The 20,111-nt window shown below is 36.8% G+C and overlaps 2 protein-coding genes across 2 annotated transcripts in view; one reads left to right on the forward strand and one right to left on the reverse strand.

Moving 5' to 3' along the window:
• The window catches only part of LOC124154545 (magnesium-dependent phosphatase 1-like), a 25,832-nt gene extending 21,672 nt beyond the window's left edge, over positions 1-4,160 (reverse strand). The window contains exons 1-3 of the mRNA XM_046528349.1: positions 4,049-4,160; positions 3,895-3,955; positions 3,488-3,706 (exon numbers count right to left, since the gene is read on the reverse strand). Of these exons, the coding sequence (XP_046384305.1) occupies positions 3,488-3,706; positions 3,895-3,955; positions 4,049-4,082 (314 nt within the window). The 5' untranslated portion in view covers positions 4,083-4,160. The remainder of the gene's footprint in view (positions 1-3,487; positions 3,707-3,894; positions 3,956-4,048) is intronic.
• A 3,726-nt stretch (positions 4,161-7,886) lies between these two features.
• On the forward strand, positions 7,887-19,303 carry LOC124154546 (zinc finger protein 37 homolog). The gene is made up of 7 exons (XM_046528350.1): positions 7,887-8,221; positions 8,324-9,144; positions 9,286-9,497; positions 10,484-10,579; positions 11,741-11,890; positions 14,048-14,169; positions 17,632-19,303. Exons 1-7 carry the CDS (start codon positions 8,090-8,092, stop codon positions 18,559-18,561), a joined length of 2,463 nt encoding a protein of 820 aa, XP_046384306.1. The 5' UTR covers positions 7,887-8,089; the 3' UTR covers positions 18,562-19,303.
• Positions 19,304-20,111: the final 808 nt, after the last annotated feature.

Below are 20,111 nucleotides of genomic sequence, written 5' to 3' on the forward strand. Positions count from 1 at the left end.
TGAACCATTTATCTTAAAATTCCACAATTGATTAATCTCACACCTACCGCTTATCCTGGTGGGTATACCATACCCCACACACCCAGGTATTAATTGCTTCTAAACTCCCCCCAGCCTTAATTCCTAGCTGTGCCCCTGCCGACTAGTGCATAAATCATATTTTGTTCCTTGAGCTCTAACTCTCTACTTCAATCCAAAGGTTGATTTGAAAAAGCAAGGATAAAGCTCGTGATTTATTACACTACTGACAGGTGAATTTCAAACTTTCTGAGGAGGGGACCAGCTCTTTTCCCTGGTCCACCTTGCACCACAAGAATGTTAACTTGGGGTACCAAAAGCTACACAAGGATTTGAACCAGGGAAACTTCGGTCAGCAGCCATTTGCTCCACCCATTGAGCCAACCTAATCTCCTACCATCACACACTGAGCAGATCTTTTGGCATACAACTAAGGCGCACAAAGTAATATCTCAATGATCTCCAGCTAATGTTAATAGATAAGTTAAAATCTAATAATAAGTTGCCTGAGGTCATCCACTTTTCATTGAAATATACCTTACCATTTGAAGAAAAGGTACAAACTTAGACGATATTAGAGGGGTATGTCACTTTATAAGGTCACTTAAAAACATGCAAGACTAACTGGGACACCCTAAATTTGAAACATAAATCCATAAATAAATAGTAAAATATTGAACCATAGACAGTCGATCCAGATTCCTAAGTAAGACAAATTACAGAAGAAATTTAGGGCCTGCAATTTGGCATTACTGCAGTAAATTTTTACATACATATCATTAAACAATTCTACTTTTAGGCACCTAAAAAGCAATTACACAAAGGCACAACAAAATTTTTCAAGGATGCACACAGAACATTGATTCGTTTCCAAACCGAATAATCATCATGATCCACATTCATCTTCCATCATGATGTAAATTTTAATGAACTTGAGGAAGGTAAGTATTTGGGACACAACGAAATAACTCAGCATAAAATACTTTCTCGTCGAAATGTAAAGTAAACTGAAATAGTATTTAATGTAAGTATTTAAGTAGTATAAATAATATTAATAACAGAGACAAAAACATACAGAAAAAATGCCTAGATCATTAATATATTTTGATTAAAATTGCCTGGTCATTTTCACCATCAGTAAAAAATATCCATTGCAGCAAAAAATGTATGCATTAACAATGAGAGGAGTCCTGATTGACATCAACCCTTATCCCCAATTTTCACACCCTTTAAGTGCAAATGAATAACTGGATAAAGAAAAGTAAGGCATACAAATATAAATAGAACCGTTATTAAGTAATCATACAATCAAGAGCAAAGTGATCGGAAAAAATTCCAGTCCAGGCAAACACTTGAGTTAGAGCATTTCAGAAGTGTTTACTGCAAGTTAAATTACCATGTTTGGAGAAGCAATTGTCTCTAATGAAGAAAATTGCCCATTGCTCCTTGAAAAAATTAACTAAGAAAAGAGATACAGATAAGATAATCTTAAAAAAGGTTTTTCTCACCACTACTGACTGGGTTCATTCCAACTTCCCACTTTCTACTTCCCTGAATTTCAGTCCTATTTTATTCTTTAATTTCCCTGAATTTATATACGTAGAAAAGCAGTTGTATGTAAGGATTTTACAGAAAACAGCAGCAAGGGGGATAGTGAAATAAACTTAAGCCATAGATATAAATTCAAGTAGTAGTTGCAATAATAAAAATATAGTCAAGTGGTACCAAGTACATATCACCAAGAGCAGCTCCCACTGGATTCAGACATACTACATAGGGAAGTCTACTACAACATAAGATTCCATCTTTTTCCAATGAATCAATTCACTAACATTTTCTTGAATACGATTTTGTTCTTCCCCAGTGGATGTTACTGGTAAAATCTCCTTGGGTTTTCTGCCGGATGAGTTGGTTGTAGGTCGACGTTTCAATGGCTGCCTCTGCCATCCTCCTCAAGTCATGACAATCCGGGAAATAATTTATTCTCGATTGTTATGATTGGCACCGACAGCCATTGAAACATCAACCTATAAGCAACTCACCCAGTGGAAAACCCGAAAATATTTCACCAACATCTTCTCAGGTTAGAAGGTGGCCCACTGTGGCCTACTTGATATTAAAAATGTACAACTATTTGTAATCACATTACCACAAGCCACCTCCCTTAAAAGTCGTCTGAAAAAATAAACAGACTTCCATCGAGAGGGACATTCCCCTCATCAAATAGTTAACCATCAGCATAGCTTGAATACCTGCTGGTATTCCCTAAAACGATGTCATTCAAGGATTTTACCCTGAGAGCCCTGAAATCGTCATTGGCAAACTAGCCAAGACAAAATTTTCACTCAAAATTTGAACTTCACTCACAGTTTAAGCAATGTCCTCCAGAGTAATGCAAGTAAGATCCAAACATCCAGTTATTAAATAATATAATTTCAATAATGCAACATTAGCCGACAAATACCAACCAGAAGAAGTTCCTAGAAACAGCTGGTCATAGGGCTATAACTAAGCTGTAAATGATTTGTAGGAAAAACTTGGTCACGGTTAAAAATCATCAGAAACCTATAAGGAGTAACTATTATGAATGGGAGAGCTACAATTACTTCATCCTCAGTTCTCATAAAATATTCGTTTGCAGTGAATAAGCACAAAATTCTCTCGAAAAGGAAGAAATTTTTTGGCAACATAGAAGCTGAAGGTCTCAAATTCGTTGAGACACGGCTCATTCACTTTAACGGTATTTTGTAGACCTTATACACATAATTCACATCACTTTAAATGCCAAAAAGAATACAGGTATAAAAAATAAAAATTATACGAGGGAAATCCGGTTAAATTGCAATTCACTACTAGATAATGACAGTTGTGAGGCACAGACTAGCTCCTGCTGTAGCAAAAATGATGCAGTCTAAAAAAATGCTCAAGAATAAAGCGTGGACGGAAGTCACTTGAGAATGTAAAAATTAATTTCACACGAATATAGCTTCAAATTAATTTTCATTGCCAATAAGCTGGGCTACCACTCAATGAAGCAGCAAAGGCAATAATTTATGACCTGGGTCAATGACAAGTGACAACTAAATTACGAGGGCTAAGTCCTGGGAGCATTCAAATTTCCCTTGGTCCGCAATAGCAAAGGAACGTTATATTATTTTCCATTGAACATGATATCGCTAAATTTTGCAACAAAATATGCAAAGCATCAGCATAAAAAATGTAACTAAACGCTGACTCGAGCACAATTGGATACGGTTCCCTCTTACGGATACGATGGTAGATTTCACTGCGGATTAAAAGGATTAATACACGAGAGGCCGCTAAACTATATTACATTTTGACATCAATCGAAATATTTATTGTGGTAACATAATATTAAACATAGCTTAATCCGATATAATTTTAGAAGACAAAAATGGATCATCTGAATTAAATCGATGGCGATTGTCATCAGATAAAGGGTACATACCTCTCAAAATGCTTGGTTTTCTGACCGGGGTATATTTCTTTGAATTTAAAGAAACGTTCCCATCCATATAATTGCAGCAGTTGATTGGCCCCCCTTACTTCGCCTGTTCTTGAAACAACGGCCAGATCATATCCCTTACTAGACAACTTCTGTAAAACTTTTGGAACTTCGGGGTAATGCTTCACTTTGGTTCCACGTTGATCTAACACATCGCCCCTCCTAAAAATTTCAAACATGCGTTTTAATTTTCAGACTTACAAATGCCCTTCAAAAATGACAGCATGGAGCCATTAGAGCCGAAATGTCATTTTCGGTTAATTCACCAATTTCAACTCATTAAAGCATATGGCTCCTGTATCTCATCATGCACATTAATAATATCAATACCATATCGCTATAATACTCACGGAGTTTTACGAAAAGGTGGATCGACATGTGTATCTACCCAAAAGGGCCATAACGTATAATCTATAGATAAAAGAGCAAAATACGATTACCATACATATATCGCATGAATTAATCACAATTCAAAGTATGAGTCAATCAAATTAATAATAATACCGAGATCGAAGGCAATCAACTTCGGTTTGGCCATATTTTTTATCAGATACGGCCCCTAAATTGCACCCAGCAGAAACCCTGGCCCGGATCTTCAGAAACTTCAGAAATGCGCATATAACAAAAGCATAACGCTAAGCGTACGAATTTGTTTACTTCAAACTCTTTGGCGGTATTTTTGATATGCCATAAATAGGTGTATGATATAATCTTTATCATACGATCAAGTTACTGTCTTTAATGAGTTAAGAAATTGGGTTAAAAGTATAACGCATAGATAAAATAAGAAATACAATTATGCTGGTAAAATAGGAAGTTGCGCGTGCCATTTGGTAAAGCAGCTCTTCTCTCTGGGTTCATATTTCACATATACATTCTAGGGCTCCCCCAGTAGCGGATGATGATACAAACTACTGCAACATAGTGCTTATGAGATGCTTTATACACTTAAAAAAAAGCTTAAAACGGAGGCATCACGAAGTGAAATTCAGGAGGTATGAACGATAGTAAGTGAAAGGAATGCACAAGCTTGTGCACTCCTTTCACTTACTAGAATTCTAGAATAGCAGAGAATGGGAGAGAAGAAATGTGTAGGGTAAAGGCTGTATAGGAAGGGGAGGGAGAGTATAGAAACAGGATTAGTTCAATTGAGAAAGAAATCAATTGTATATGTGATATGCAGAGGAATTAAAAATCCTTGTGTTCACAGAAGAAATGATAATGAAGGATTAGGGATGAGGTAAAACATAGGCACAGGGAAAAGCATAGAAGGTGAAGAGAAACAAATTGACTTGATGAGGAAATGAAGACACAAAGAGAGACTATATGGAAAGGGCAGCGTGAAGGAAATGAAAGTTTCAGTAGGAGGAAAGATAAGTGAACTGCATGCCAAGGTAAAAGGGATTCAGGCAGAAAAACAAAGACATCAATGAAAATAAATTAATCACAAGTAGTGGTAGAGGGGGTCCGAGCGAAATAAACCATTCTATGATGGGCGTACCCAGGATCAAAACTAAGGAGATGGGGGGGGGGGGGCTCTTTCATAAAAAGAGTGATGAAAGAAAGACAGCCGCTTCAAGATGACGACCACAATAAGAAAAAGCCATTAGCATATGCTAAACTCCCATTCATCGCTGGAGCCACAGATACAACTGCTAGAATCCTTCAAAAAGGCAACATAAAGGCTCGCTTCTGCACGGTGAAGAAAATTAAAAATTCTCTACCTTCACCAAAGGATAGCCATCCTCCTCTTCAACCTGTGGGAGTGTAGGAGGTTCCCTGCTGCTCAGGGACGCCGGCTTACAAAAAATATTGGGGGGGCCCAAACCAGGGATCTTGCCCCGGGAAATGTTATAAGTAGTGACTTTTAAGTTTTTTAAGCATTTTAGAAGAGTCATTTGATCAACATTAGAACCCTGATAACTCGAATCTCGATATCTGGACACTCAAGGGAAAATTGACAAGCCTGACACATTTTTTCCTCACACCCATAACAATTTTTTGAGGGGGCTCGGGCCTCCTCAGGCCCCATGGAGTCGGCGCCACTGCTGCTGCTGCGGTAGAAGCTACGTAGGACAGAGCAATCGATCAATCTCCCAAAGGCTTAAAGAGCACAAAAGAGTGATGCAACTTCGCAAATAGGAGACATCAGTAGTTGCTGAACATTATGCCTGCAGCCCTAGTAATGTTTAATCATATACGGGTATTGGCGAAGACAGAAGATTGCCATCCACTCCTTATACTCAAAGCCATAAAAATAGCAAAAAGGCCAAATAATTTCAATAGGGAAGATGGGTATAACCTCAGCCAGATATGGAAAGGGTTCCTGGCCCAATCTAATGCCTACCATGCAGCTATTGCCCTCCATGGGAAATTCAAATCAGGCCAACAATGGGAAAACAACTCCCATATAATATCAGGACGAGAATGTTTACCTCGCATTCTCTTGAAAACACTCCCAGGAGGAGGATTGAAACGTCGAGCAGAAAATGTTACCAATGCAACATTTCCCGAAAGGAGCTGACAAGATGTCTAAAACTAATATCATTTTTCATGAGGTTAAAGAAAATTTGTTGTTTCAATCCAGTCTTAATTTTCCTTAAAGACTTTTGCAATTTTTGCATCTAGGGGAGGAACAGCTACACCCCTGCATTCTATCTAGTATAAATTGGAAACCCAAGGGGGAGCTGAAGCCCCTCTCTGTATCAGCCCCTGGATTGTAACATACCTACCAAAAGGGTTTAAAGTGGGCCCTACGTTTAGAGCTAATTTGTATTCCAATTCAATAAAGCAGGTGAATATATTGGAAAATATAACTAAATAAAAAAATAGTATACAAAGTACAAAAGAATGTAGTTATGTATATTTTCCGATATATTTATCTAATTTTAAAAATGGAAATACAAATTAGCTCTAAACTTAGGGCCTATTTTAAGTGCTTCTGGTACATTACATTCCTATGGCAAATCCAGAGAGGGGGATAACCCCTCGCCCTTTTGGGAATCCAATTTACTCGAAATAAAATTATAATTTTGTTCGCACCCCCGAAATGAATATCTAATAGCATGGGCTTTACCTTCTGGATTGAAAATTATGATAAAGTTATAGACATATATTATATATTAAACAAGGTCAAGAAAAGGAAAGAAAAAAAATAATGTTATAAACATAGTGATCAGGAAGAGATAAAACTGCTTAATGAGTGAAGGAGGATGCAGAGGGGAAATAGGGGACAGGTAAAAATCAAAAAAGAAGGATGGAGGTACGGTAAGCAAGAATTGGGAGGGAGCCATAAAAAGGGTTTTGGAAGGGAGGAGAGGAGTTGGGTTGGGGATGTTAGTTTGGAGGGCAGAGGCGTCCATTTTCAGAGACACAGAGAACACAACACAAAATTGTCAAAACATTTTGGTGGACGGAGGATTTGGAGCAAGTTTTCTTTGAACCCCTTAACCCACTTTGGCTATGGACTCAGTTAAATAAAACTTGAGAATGAAACTCTTAATAGGAATGAGGATAGATCGATGTTATAGTGATATAAAATGTCCCACATTAACTTACGTTAAACCACTAGCTTGTGTATACCAGAGGAAAATAGGCTTCAATGCGGCTACTCAATCATATTATGCAGGAAATATTTTTATGACGGTCGACCGCTATTCTTATGACCATACATCATGTATTTGGCGGCTAGAAGTTTTGAGGGCTGTGCATATACTAATGGTACAAGTGAAAAATGTTAACCGAGGTGTCTCTGCCATTACATGATGGTGAAGTAGTACGTTTGTCAAGACAAAGACCAAAGACGATAGGTCGGAAGGGAGCGTTTGGCTCTCGCTTCGAGTCACTTTCAAGCTATCCCATAGCTAGCATTCAAGCTAGCAAGCCTCCAAACATCCCAACGATCCCAACCATTCCAAACATCTTTGAATGAATCCATGCAATTGATTATTGACTTCTGCGCCTACATCGGCCTCGTTTTAATCTATTTTTTAAAATGTCCGCAGCGCAGCGATGAGTGCAATACGATCCACTTTTTGCAATGTGGTAAAGTATTCCAAACTGCGAGGGATATCAATGAAAACTTTCAAATTTGATTTATCACGCCAATATTAATGTAAATTTAACTTAAAACCATGGAAGAAGATGTAAAAACCCTTATTAAAGCGTATTTACCCGTGAAAATCGGATCGCTTTGCCCATTAGTGATACGAGTGGCAACTTTTGTAAACTTATTATTATGCGCTATCGGAAAAGAGAAAAAATGTTTTTTCATATCCTCGTTTTTAGTATTCGTGGGTTGGAACTTCGATGCTATTCGATACAATTCCATAGTGTTCGATAGATCGATAGATTCGGTAGTTTTTGTTTGGTTTTCATATTTACATGGAAGACAGCTGTCAATTTCAGTGAAATGAATGTTTTCAGTGGTGTCGGCTGCCCTCATTACTTTTCGGATCAGCACGATTGCAGTGATGTGGATGTGGAATTCAAACTGTGAAGAAATTAATTACTTTCACCCAAGTTTAGTTATTTATTTTCGCCGTCATGAAGAAAGATGCAGAGATTTTTTTCAAACGCTGTCGTCTCTGTGGCCGGTGCTATGAAGGTGCAATTGATATATTTATGAGCGTCGGTAAGAATATACCGCACATAATTCAGAAATGCCTAGACATTAAGGTAAGACTTGAAACATCGGTGATGCATGCCGGAAATTGTGCCATATTCCTATAAAAACTGAACATAATAACATTGCTTTTCATCAATTGATGGACTTCGCAGGTGAGAGAAGATGACTCTTTGCCAAAGAAGCTATGCCAGTTTTGTGATAAGAAATTAATGCAGTGGGAAAAATTTAAATACTCTTGCGAAAGCGTACAAGTTAAGTTGATTGCCGAATCCCTACCCAAAAGGATAGAAGGGTCGAGAAAGACGAAGAGTAGCAATCTTGGGCTCAGCACTAAGAGAGTCCTTGAAGCATCTTTTGAAAACCATGCCAAAAGAAGAGCAAAATATGGCATTTGTGATAGTCAATCATCGACTTTGCCCAAACCATTACAGGCGTGTGAGGAGAATGTTTCAGGCGCACCCGAACGAAATGTCGATTTTAAAGCAAGTAGCAGTGGCGTTGATTATGATAAGTCGAAGAACAAAGGCTCAAACGAACACATATCTGTTCTAAATCCTTGTCAGACCACGGTAGTATCACCAGATGAATCATCATCTGGCAGTAAAATCAAAGAAGAGGGTAATTCTAGAGTTACGGATATTATCGACCAAGAGATAAAGGACCTTTATGATACAATATCAGTGAACCTCAATTCTAATGATAAATTAAATGGAGTGAGTTCTGACGAAATCAACAATAATGGTGTAATAGTAGATCTCGAGAAAAACATAAATTCTGTTTTGGCAGAAAATACACTACCGACTGAGCAGAAGGAAACGAAAATAGTAAACGATGGTGAAAGATCGAAAAAGATAAAAATTCCCCATAATCATTGCTGTCATATTTGTAGGGAGACGTTTCCATCACAGAGGAAACTGAGATCCCACCTCAAATCACATGCAAAGGAAGCACCGGTTTCCAAAAACCACTCAAGGTAATGGAAGTGAGCTGCATAACTGCTTATCATTGCTTAAATGAAAATATTAGGGAAATATTTTTTTATTATTTTGTTTAATCTTTCTAAAAACTCGCAGTTCTACGGAAATGTCAATCTTTCTTTAATAATATTTTGCAGTCTCAAGAGGAAACATCAGTGCCCACAGTGTCCTCAGAATTTGGCCAGTGAATTCAATCTTCGCCAGCATATGAAGACTCATTCCGAGACTTGCAATTACTGTTGCCATGTCTGCGGAAAATTGTTTAAAACACACTCATCTCTGTTGAATCATGCAAGAATCCATGTCTTGGATGAGTTGAAAGAGAGTGGGAGAGATTCAACGGTGTTAGGTAAGAATTTTTTTAGGATTATTGATTAAATTGTGGGAATGGGGTGTGCTTATTCCTAAAAGCACCTGTGCATGTGTTTTTTTTAGTTGGAAAACATAAGTTAATTTTTCACAAGCTAAGTGTTTCCATGCCTGAATCAACGGAATGTAATATTAATTTCTCTTATCAGTAAGATACAAAAAATTCGATAAAACAAATTTCCTTGTCGCAAGTGTCTAGGAACAGATCCTTTACTGTCGGCATTTAATGACATTCGCTGTCAATGACATTCCTGGTCCACCTTTGCTCCGCAAATGCAAGTTCATTCCACTTTTATGCTTGCACGGTGTTGATTTTCCATTTTCTGTTTTCTACGCCACATTCCTCCCATACAGAACAAGCATAAGCCCTATGCACATTCTAATAATAACTTCAACCAAAGATACATCATATACGTGATGAAAATGGGTGTATGCAGTAGCTGAGCATTAATCTGATGGTGAAGAAAGTTGGCTCACCTTTGCTATTTACCCAATATCTTTTGCATAACTTTCTCTCTTACTGTTTTACCCTTTGCTATCTAAAATATGCCATCCAGTTGTTTGATTTTTAAGTGATGCAGTGCTGTAGTTGGGAAAAAATTTAGGCAGTTACCTCCAAAATTTGCCAACGGCTGAACATGTATTATGCATCCAGCCACGATTGAAATGTCAAACTTCAACTCTTATATTAGTTCTAAGTTGTGCCACAGGATAACTCTGAAAAAGTAAATGATCATTTCTGATTTTTCTTTCTGAAATCCATAGGACAATTTACTGTAGGGCTATTTTCTACAGATTTAAAAAAAGTAGTTCAACCGGTACCCTTATAACAAGTTTGGATTTTAGGGAGTACGCCGTTGTACTGGCCCAACTACAGCACTGGTTGCATGCTACATTACAGGTTTGCATCTTTTTCGCTTTTGGTGTAATGGGTGATTTTTTATGAGTGTTTTTCATTTTTTTTAGCAAATGGACATTTGGTGAAACTCTACCAGTGTCAAGTGTGTGACAAGAAATTCAGGCAGAGTGGTCATTTAGCCATTCACATAAAAGGACATTCTGGTGAGTTCTTTCCTCAGTAATTTTCTTTATGCCTTTCAGCCAAGATTTTTCTTTTCATTTTTTCCCCTAAGCAGTTTTTTCCATTACTTGACTGGTACCTTTATTATGTCATATGATATTAAAATGTAATAGGTCATTATTATTTGTTTTCAATCAAGCCCGTAATACAGGCTGGAAATGTTTATTGATCATGCTGCATCAAGCAGTTGTGCTTGCTGTAGTACGTTTTTATGAAGGTTATAAATGATTTGACTTAACACGTTGCGTACCGGGGTATTTAAATTCCTAGGAACGCCGATTTGGAAATATGTGCCTATTAGGGCGTAATGCCTTTGGTTTAAACATGGTTAAAAAGCTAATGTTTAGAATATAACTCTACCCAATCAAACGTTATGATGAATCAAATCATTATGAATAATGAACAACAACTGAAAACGTACTAATAAATACGTATTGTACGCTTTGAAATGGTTTAGGTTGACGCGCCTAAATGACGAGAATCTTCGTCATCTGTCCGGAACGTTCGGGAAAAAAATGACGAGAATTCTCGCCATCCGTACGCAACGTGTTAAGTATTCTGTGTTTGAGCAGTATATTCAGATATTTTCTGTGTCATTTTTTGCTGAAGCAGAGTACACCTGAGGTGATTATTGCAAATGCAATATGTACTTTGCCAGTAAATCCAGTCTTAGATTTGCCTTGAAAAAAGATAATGAAAAATAAAAAAAACTTATCAATTCTTTACTCCTCATTATGTTAAGTAGATTCCATAAAAAGTTTTTCCTGGATATACGCAATTACTTATACCACTTATTAATACCACAAAGTAAACCAAGAGTCAGTGATTTTTTTTTTTAGATTCCATAAAGTCACACCTGAAACAACTAATGGCAAAAAGATACCTTGGTGGTGTAAATTTCGTATCCCACTTAAGCCAAATGATTTTTTCAGTGGATTTCATCCTTAGTGTACATATATACTACTACTACATATATACTACTGTAAATATGTTACTTTGATTGTGACTCATCCTGTTTCAATGAGCTCTGATGCTAAAGACTATTAGCATATGTTGTCGGAATCTCGTGCATAACCACAACAGAATATGTAATTGCTAAATTTGTGTAAAGTTTTAATCCAAAATTTTGTTTTATCTTAAAGGTGTGAGGCGATTTGCATGTGGTGAATGTAGTATGAGTTTTACTGAGAAGTATAATCTTCGAAGGCATATTTTTGGTGTCCATAAAAAAGCAAAAAGATATACTTGTGATCTTTGTGGGAAGCAGTTTTTCCAGAATCACAGCTACAGAGGTAAGTTTATAGTGACTTCTACACAAATTTTTCTCTTAATTTTTTTCACATACGTATTATATTTTTGGATGAAAAGGAAGAATTGATATCTTTTATTGTATACAAATTGTCAGTAACTTTTTTCAAAGGACAGTGAAAATAATGATCCAAGTTATAAGTTGACACTCAGAAGACTCAGAATATAACAAAAAATTTCCCTAGTGATAAAAGAATTAAGTTACATCAAGTTATTGCATATATACATACGATAAAATTAGGTTTGCTATGCAACAGTAACAATATGAGGCATTTGACAAAAAATATAAAAATAATTATTCCCAATGTAGTAGGTTAATGCTAACTAATGCAAATGTGTACTTAATATGTATGCAATTTGGATATCATTACTATGCCACTTTTCTCAAAACTTAATATTGCACATCGCCTCTACTCAAGGGTGTCTTGTCTATCCTCTATATTATTTCTACTGTATAGATACCTTTTTCTCAACTTATACGCAACCCAACTCTACAAATGAGGTACCAAAATGCACAGAATTTATCAGAGAACATGCGACGGCATATCTTATTTCCTAAATATTGCTATTGTTTCCTAAAATTGGTTTTTTAAAAATTAAAATAAAAAAAATAATCGATTAAAAAAATAATAATCGATTCCGGCAAGATTGTCCTCATCCCAAGAATACAGTTAACGCCGTCAGATCCCACCATGCCTTTAAATTTGACTCGCAGACATTTCCCATTAAGGTTTCTTATGCTATGACTATTAACAAGGCTCAGGGTCAGACTTTGCAAAGAGCTGGCTTATTCCTGCCTGACCCAGTATTCTCTCATGGCCAACTTTATGTAGCATTCTCTACGGTAGGATCTTTTCAAAATATTTTTGTAAATATTAAGGAAAACACTAAACAAGTATTAACAGAGGATAGTGTAATTACTTCCAATGTTGTGTTTAAAGAGGTCCTCTGACCTCAATTTGTACATGAACATTCCAATTAAATTTGTACATAAGACCCTGCCTTTTTTTTCTACATTTTAAAATTAGAAACGTGCCTATCCCTCTGTGGACCTGCATTGAAAAGAGCGGGGGAAGCCCGCTGGGAGTGGGCGCATCACGCTCGTTTCAAGCATACTTGGGAGACTAATCCTTATCTTGTGTACATACTGCCCTTTGATATTGTGGGGATACTATCCTAGATCTTGTAACGAAGGTACAAATGCTAAATTTTGTGCATAGAAATAGCGATTTCTTTGCGTTTTTAGTCTTTTTATGAATTTCCTGGTCATTAACGCTCTTAGTTTAATGTCTCCCTGTGGTACCAGAAGTAAATAAAGAGGACCATTAAAATATGAATCTACTGGAGACAGAACCATTATGAAATTAATGTTTAATAAAACCTCATGGAGTACATATTTTCAACATCATTTAAAATGCATTTTCTAGTATTTATTAAACTATTATTATCTGTGAAAATAAACATGATTGTTTCACTGTTAGTATTAAGGAATATTTTATTTATGAGCTAATATGCCAGTCCTCCTCTCCATTCACCTGAAATGCAGAAGGGAATCTATTGCCTTTGGCGCTAAGGAGGTTATAACTGCCTATTGGGATTTCATAGTTCTAACTTTGTGATTGCATGGCTTATTTTTTACTAACATTGATATTAATATAATACTTCTCCGTGGTTTACTCAATACATTCAAGGTTTCCTTGTCACAACTTTCCTATAAAAGCACGGTGTAATGCATGATATTCGCAGTTCAATATTCAGCCTCAATTTTGTTTTAACATTTGAGATACTGTTAAATCCTCTAAAAAAAAAATTTCAAATGTTTAAGATTTTGAAACTTTAGGAGCGAGAAAATTATGGAGGTGGATATCAGAGCAAAAGTCATTATATATATTTTAACCTGTGTTGTGACATTTGAAGTGATCTTTTATTAATACATGTGAAAAATTCCTTTGTGTACATTACTCTCAATTTGGTTCAATTGCTATTAACTTATCTGCCAACAACTCACGTCAACATTCTTGACCTGGGTAGTGGAGATAGCCCTTGTTAACATTACTGCCTCACTTTTCCTGACTTCTCTTTCACTAATGCCTTAAACTGACTTGCTTCTTCTTTTACTAACCTTGGTTTGGTCTTGGAAGATCATGTTTTACAGCATGAAGGGATTGGAAGTGTCTCTTGTGACCTTTGTGGAAAAACTTTTCCATCAAGCTATGCTCTGAATCGTCACCGCCGTCTGCACACCGGAGAAAAACCATTTTTGGTGAGGAATCCTAGGCTATCTGTACGCATGTGCATTTGGAAATTAGGCATGCTTGGTGCTATTTGCTTATTTTTTGTCTGGCCGTACTGAGAATTATGTCTGACCTTAAACCAATAAATATGTCTCATTATCCTTATTGGGGTAGTAACACCTTCAATGCTGTTTGTCAGTAGCCCCTCCCAGGGAAAGTTTTAATTTTATGCTGAAGAGTTTATGCATTTCTACTTTGGTTTACTGAAATCCTTTTAGCCGAGAACAACTAATGTTGGGATTTTTATGATTTAATATAAATGGCTGGCTATGTTCATTGTTAATTGTTGGATAACCCCCGTCTCAAAAGGCCCCATGTTAGCTATTTTCAGTGGAAATGGATATAAATAAAATTGCCGAGGAGACCACTACCCCAGGGGCACCTATCCTCGGACATTCCTTTTATTGATATTGTTACATGTCATAATGTCTGCCCATAACCAACGATAAATTTAGCTTCCAGCATATGTTTTTAAGTATTTAAATTTAGGGTGCATCGACGGCTTGGTCATTTCGCACGCATATGTTTTTTTTTTTTAGTGGGTTGATTCAATGATTGTAGTCCTCTGTAATGAGGAACTTGCATGGGTCGTAGATTGCTCTAAAAACTATTTTGAATAAGTCAAATGGATACATTAGCTCGCAAAAATACCTTCAGTTTCTCCATTCAACATCAAAAGAAATAAAAAAATTGCTTTTAAAATCGAGAAAAATTTCTCTGAGCCGACCACTGCGCGAAGACACCCGAGCGTTGCCGAGGCTAGGCGTGACGTCATAGGTGCCTAAACAACCGTAGGGAGTAGGGAAATACGCTGAGCGGATGGTGTAAAATTTGTTTTGAGGGAGTATTTAGCCGCTCATCGTCACTTTATTTTGTTCTGTTATTCTTGGGCAAGTTTTCCTATTGCTATTGTGCCTAGATTATTACTTGGGATATTAATAATGCGGCATCGGGATGATGAAGTACAAGCGTTTCACTTCGTGTGTTTTGGTTATCAGAAAAATGGATGAAAACGTTGCCACTCGTTCGAATAGTACACCTGAAATTCATCTACGTCTACATAATACCCCGCAAGCCGCCTAAAAGGCGTGTGGCATGGGGTGTTACGACACCAGCCTTTTTTTAGGACACCAAAAATTGATGCCACGACCCTCATGAAATTTGTTAAGACAAATTATTGCTATACGTCGGCGGCAAATCGAGTTGTAAAAGAAACTTGTAATACTGGAGGATAACGATCGTAAGCTGTGCTGTTGACATTAGAGTAAGCTGTGCTGTTGAATTTGGCAACACCGAATTAACGGAGAAGGTAGTCCTATCCGTCCTACGGTACGAATTCACAGCAAAACAGTCTGCACACAATCCACATGTGAGATCGCGAATCGGTTCCGCTGCCAACACACACGCAAGCTACAACCTATTTCAATATTAAAGGTAAATCCATAAACAATATACTAACATATACCATAAAAATATAGTGGGAAATAGGCAAATACTCTTATCAAAAACTGGATGTCACTATCACATTCTTATATTCATCACGTACAACTTACAATAACAGAACTCGTTATGATGAATACAACTATTTATTCACTGATTTAAACCCTTAAATTAGCCCACACAAGTGACACAGGTGACATTTCTCACTACTATTCGTTGAAATAATGGAATAACAAACTTTACACACAGTTTTTATTTCAATAGCGTGATCGTGAAATGTCATATCTACGGTGAACAACGGAGATTAGTACGGCACTGACAATTTTTACACTACTGTTAGACATTTATCGATAGCGTAATAGCACTTTTTACAATTCAATCACGATGGAACACTGATAACTCTTGGCCGATATTTTTCAACCTTGTCAAACTTTGTGCATTACAACCACTGGCACTGTGATTATTAGCAGTAGCTTAACGGGAGATGTCACGTTGAAAATAACACTATTTTGGCACAAAAATGTTCCTAGATGTCTCCAATCAGCGAGCAAAAGTTGCATTGACTGGAAATCACCCCATAATACAAGCACAGACAGTCCTAAACGACGAATTCTCCGGTACCTACGAATAAACGGATGAAGTTATTGTATATAAAAGCTAAGCGGACACTAGGAAACATCAAAATCGTTCTAATTACATACTTATTAATATTATAAATAATGCATAATACGAGGGCTTCCAAGCCTCTATCGTCGGATATTTATCTTTAAATATAAAATAATCAACACGTCTAACAAACGAAGCTCTCACAACTGCTGGCAACTATTACAAACAATCACAACAATAGCTTCGCGTGATGTTTAGGCACCTTTGACGTCATCGAGGCTTCATCGGCAGTGGCTTGGGGGGTGAGGGAGTTTTTCCCGCGCTTTAAAATTCGTTATATTTATCATTAAATATCTCGCGAAGGAAAACTCAGATTCACATGCGGTTTTCTTTGTTGTATTCAGAAAATAATTTTCTGTCCGCCTATGAAATAAAAAAAATTCATGCAAGTTCCCCATTGGCCTCGTGCTGTTTTTGGACTAAATAAATAAATAAGTATACTGGGACTACCCACCGTGATAACTTCACAGGTGTCACCTGCACAATTTAAGCATAAGAATGAATGAAATGCATAACTGAATTCATTAAATGTATAGATTGCCGATGCATGGTAATTTACAACAATGCATCAGTATAGGCAACCTGCATACCACCTGAGCTCCACACCTCCCCCCCGAAACAGATTTCTGGCGACATGCTTGCTCTGACATCATTTGACTTCATCATTTGACACCATTGGTGATGGGTTGATTCAATGATTTCACCAATTCTTCATTTCTCACTTCGATACAATTCTAATGCATTTGATTTCTAAAACATCACTTAATCTCTGCCCATTAAAACAGTAAAAGACTAAACATGTTCTCTATGAAAAAAATCACATCACAGAGTTGATACCTCTATTCAAATCATAGATTAGTGTACCAGAAAATGTTTATGATGTTACTTAAGTACATACATTAAACTCAACCAATTCAGAGGTTTAATTTTGCATACATGGTGTTCAAAAATAAATATGATCACTGGAGATCATAGTTGTGTTGAAGTTGAAAGTGTAACCCCAAATATTAGCCCATTTTTAACTTTAGAAGTATGTACCTAATTCTGATTTCCTGGTCTTGTATTAGGTGACTATAGGATTTATTTGCTGGCATAGTGTAAATATTTTCAGTGAAAAAATACCATTCACTATGTAGTATAAAGTGTAATAATTTTTTTGCTATACATATTTGCCAAGAATTTAGTAATTTTTCATGTGAAACTGCAGCTTTGGCACCTAAAATATGCTCATTTGGTGTAATCTATTCCTTATGATAGTATGTAAAATAGTTACAAACGTAGTACTTTTAAGTGTCATGTTTAAGTATATTTTTCTAATCATACAGTGTGACATCTGTGGAAAAGCATTCAGAGATTGTAGTAATCGCAAAAGACACAGAGATACACACTTCAAGGAAGCTGAGGTAGCTGTGGTGATAAGGAAGGAGCCTGATGAGGAGTCTTCGGGTCCACTTAATTCTGAAGCATTGTATGGGAAGTCAAAAATGGATACGCCGAGTTTGGAGGCATGTAGGAATGATGAGAAGTCTGGAATTTCTGTGATGGCTGCTTCTGATGACGAGGGGAAAGACCAAGAAGAGGGCAAAGTCAAGAAGGCCTATCACAGCTTGAAGACTTACTTTGAGTCGAGTGATGTTGTGTTATTGAAAGATGATGATGATGTAGAGCATGTTATCTCTCCATTGGACAGTATTCCATTGAGTGGTCATCATAACATCAATGTGTTGCAGCAGATCCATGTCGCTGGGAAATTTGATGATCCATCCAATAGCGGGCCACTCTTTGGTGGAGGTTTGTTCGGGGAAGAGCTCGACTTAAATCCAGAGAGTTTACTATTGATTGGTGATACGAGAATGAATAACGGATTAATGGAGGGTGGTGATAATGACGGAGAAGCGATGAAAGATCAGCTTGTATGGATTTCTTCTGCGAGTAACGTTCCAAGTGATGTTGCTCTTGGTGCCATTCACTGTGGAGACGTTGCGCTTAATGGTATTCAGTCTGGGGACTTGGCCCTCAATGGAATTCAGGGAGAAATTGGTTTGAATACAATGCAGACTGGTGATATAGCTAGTAACTTAGAAGTGGGCATGGGGCTATGTGGTGACTTTGATGTCAGTTCCGCAATGGAGCTGGATTCGGGAAAAGATGAATTACCGGGTGAATTTTCTTCTATCAGTGAGATGAAACCGGTGGAAAGTGGAGATAAAACCTCGGATGGAGTTGTTTGTCTCCAAGTGTGCATTCTAGTCTGAAGTAGTCAAAACTACACCGAGATTGCTGGTAACGATGGTTTTAATAAGCTTCATTTGACATTTTCCAAGTTCAGTATTAAAAATTACCAAGTGGTTCCTAGTTTTGTTGCTATCACTCATTTACTGTGGTGAGCAATACATTTTTTTAGGTCCACTTGTATATGGACAATTATTTATTTATTAATGTTTTTTATTTATGTCTCAAAGATGATGATTTTTAATATAATAAGTTATTGAAGATCTTGATACAATTAATCAAGAAATGCATATGTCTGTGCAATTTACGCAGACTTATGAAAAGGAATAAGATTTGATTTTTTTATGAGGTCTAAGTAGACACAGTTTTACATGAGTGATCTTACTTTTCTGAATCATATGAAAGAGCTCTTAGCCAAATCTCTGACTGAATTCAAAGCATTAAAAGAGTGTAAGTGAAATAAAATATATTTTCATTAATTGCCATGATTGCAATGTTAATTACTTTCAGTATATTTCTGTGTTTTTTTTATATTCTACATTTGCGTTGGCCCACTAGTCATTTTTATGTTTCAAGAATAAGGTCAACTGAAATCCTCATAGCACGAATATCTGATTTTTATGTATGAGTTCTTTTTACCAATTTTTCCATGGCCAATATTTTTTTATTATTTACAGTGTTTCTCAGAAAATTTTAACAACTTTCAGAGCTTATGAAAGAATATTGAATAATTTATTGATGCTGAAATAAAAAAATTGAAACAAACTCTTGTACTCATTAGAAATTTGCATTGAACTGAGTATATATGTATCATTAAGTTGAAATGTGTTAAGCTAATTGATCAGGGTTCCCACTCTAACTACATTATAAAATTCACGGTTTTTTCCAGGTTTTCACGGTCTAAATGTCATAAAATTCACGGTTTGCAGATAAGGCATTTTAGGCAGAAATATTGCCAGGCCACGTAACAATCATCGGCCGCACGTTAACTAAAAATGTAACAAACGCAACAGATGCCTTGAATGCAAACGCAGCAATGACAGTGCTGTCTCTCATGACGTCACCTATCGTTAGCAAAATTCATGTCCGGCTAAAGGGTGTGAGTGGGAAAATGGAGAGAGCAGGGTGGCAGGGAAGTGAAGAAGTGCCTGATATTTTGCCAGGGTTAACGTCTTCCAATCGCAGGCTTAAGGTCAATTTGCTGTCATGGCACACGGACCAGTTAATAGTTGCGCTTTCGAATACACGTGAGCAGGTAAATGCGTGGATAGTATCGTATCTGCACGTGAATCGGCCTTGAAACATGATCGAAATATCCTTTTTTTTTCTTTAAATCCGTCTATCGCAGTTCTACAATCAAGTTTGAGAGATTTCTAAGGTTTTATGACGAAATTCACGGCTATTTCCAGGTTTATTCACGGTAGACGAAATTCACGGCTTATTCACGGTTTTAAGGTTTTCACAGTTGAGGGGGAACCCTGTTGATTCATCCATAAAATGGATGAATCAATGGTGTCGGTAATTTTATTTTCAATGGAGATACTTAACATATCATGTCCTACATTACTGTGCC

Source organism: Ischnura elegans, chromosome 2, assembly GCF_921293095.1.
Source record: "Ischnura elegans chromosome 2, ioIscEleg1.1, whole genome shotgun sequence".
In the NCBI taxonomy this organism is placed as follows: Eukaryota; Metazoa; Arthropoda; class Insecta; order Odonata; family Coenagrionidae; genus Ischnura; species Ischnura elegans.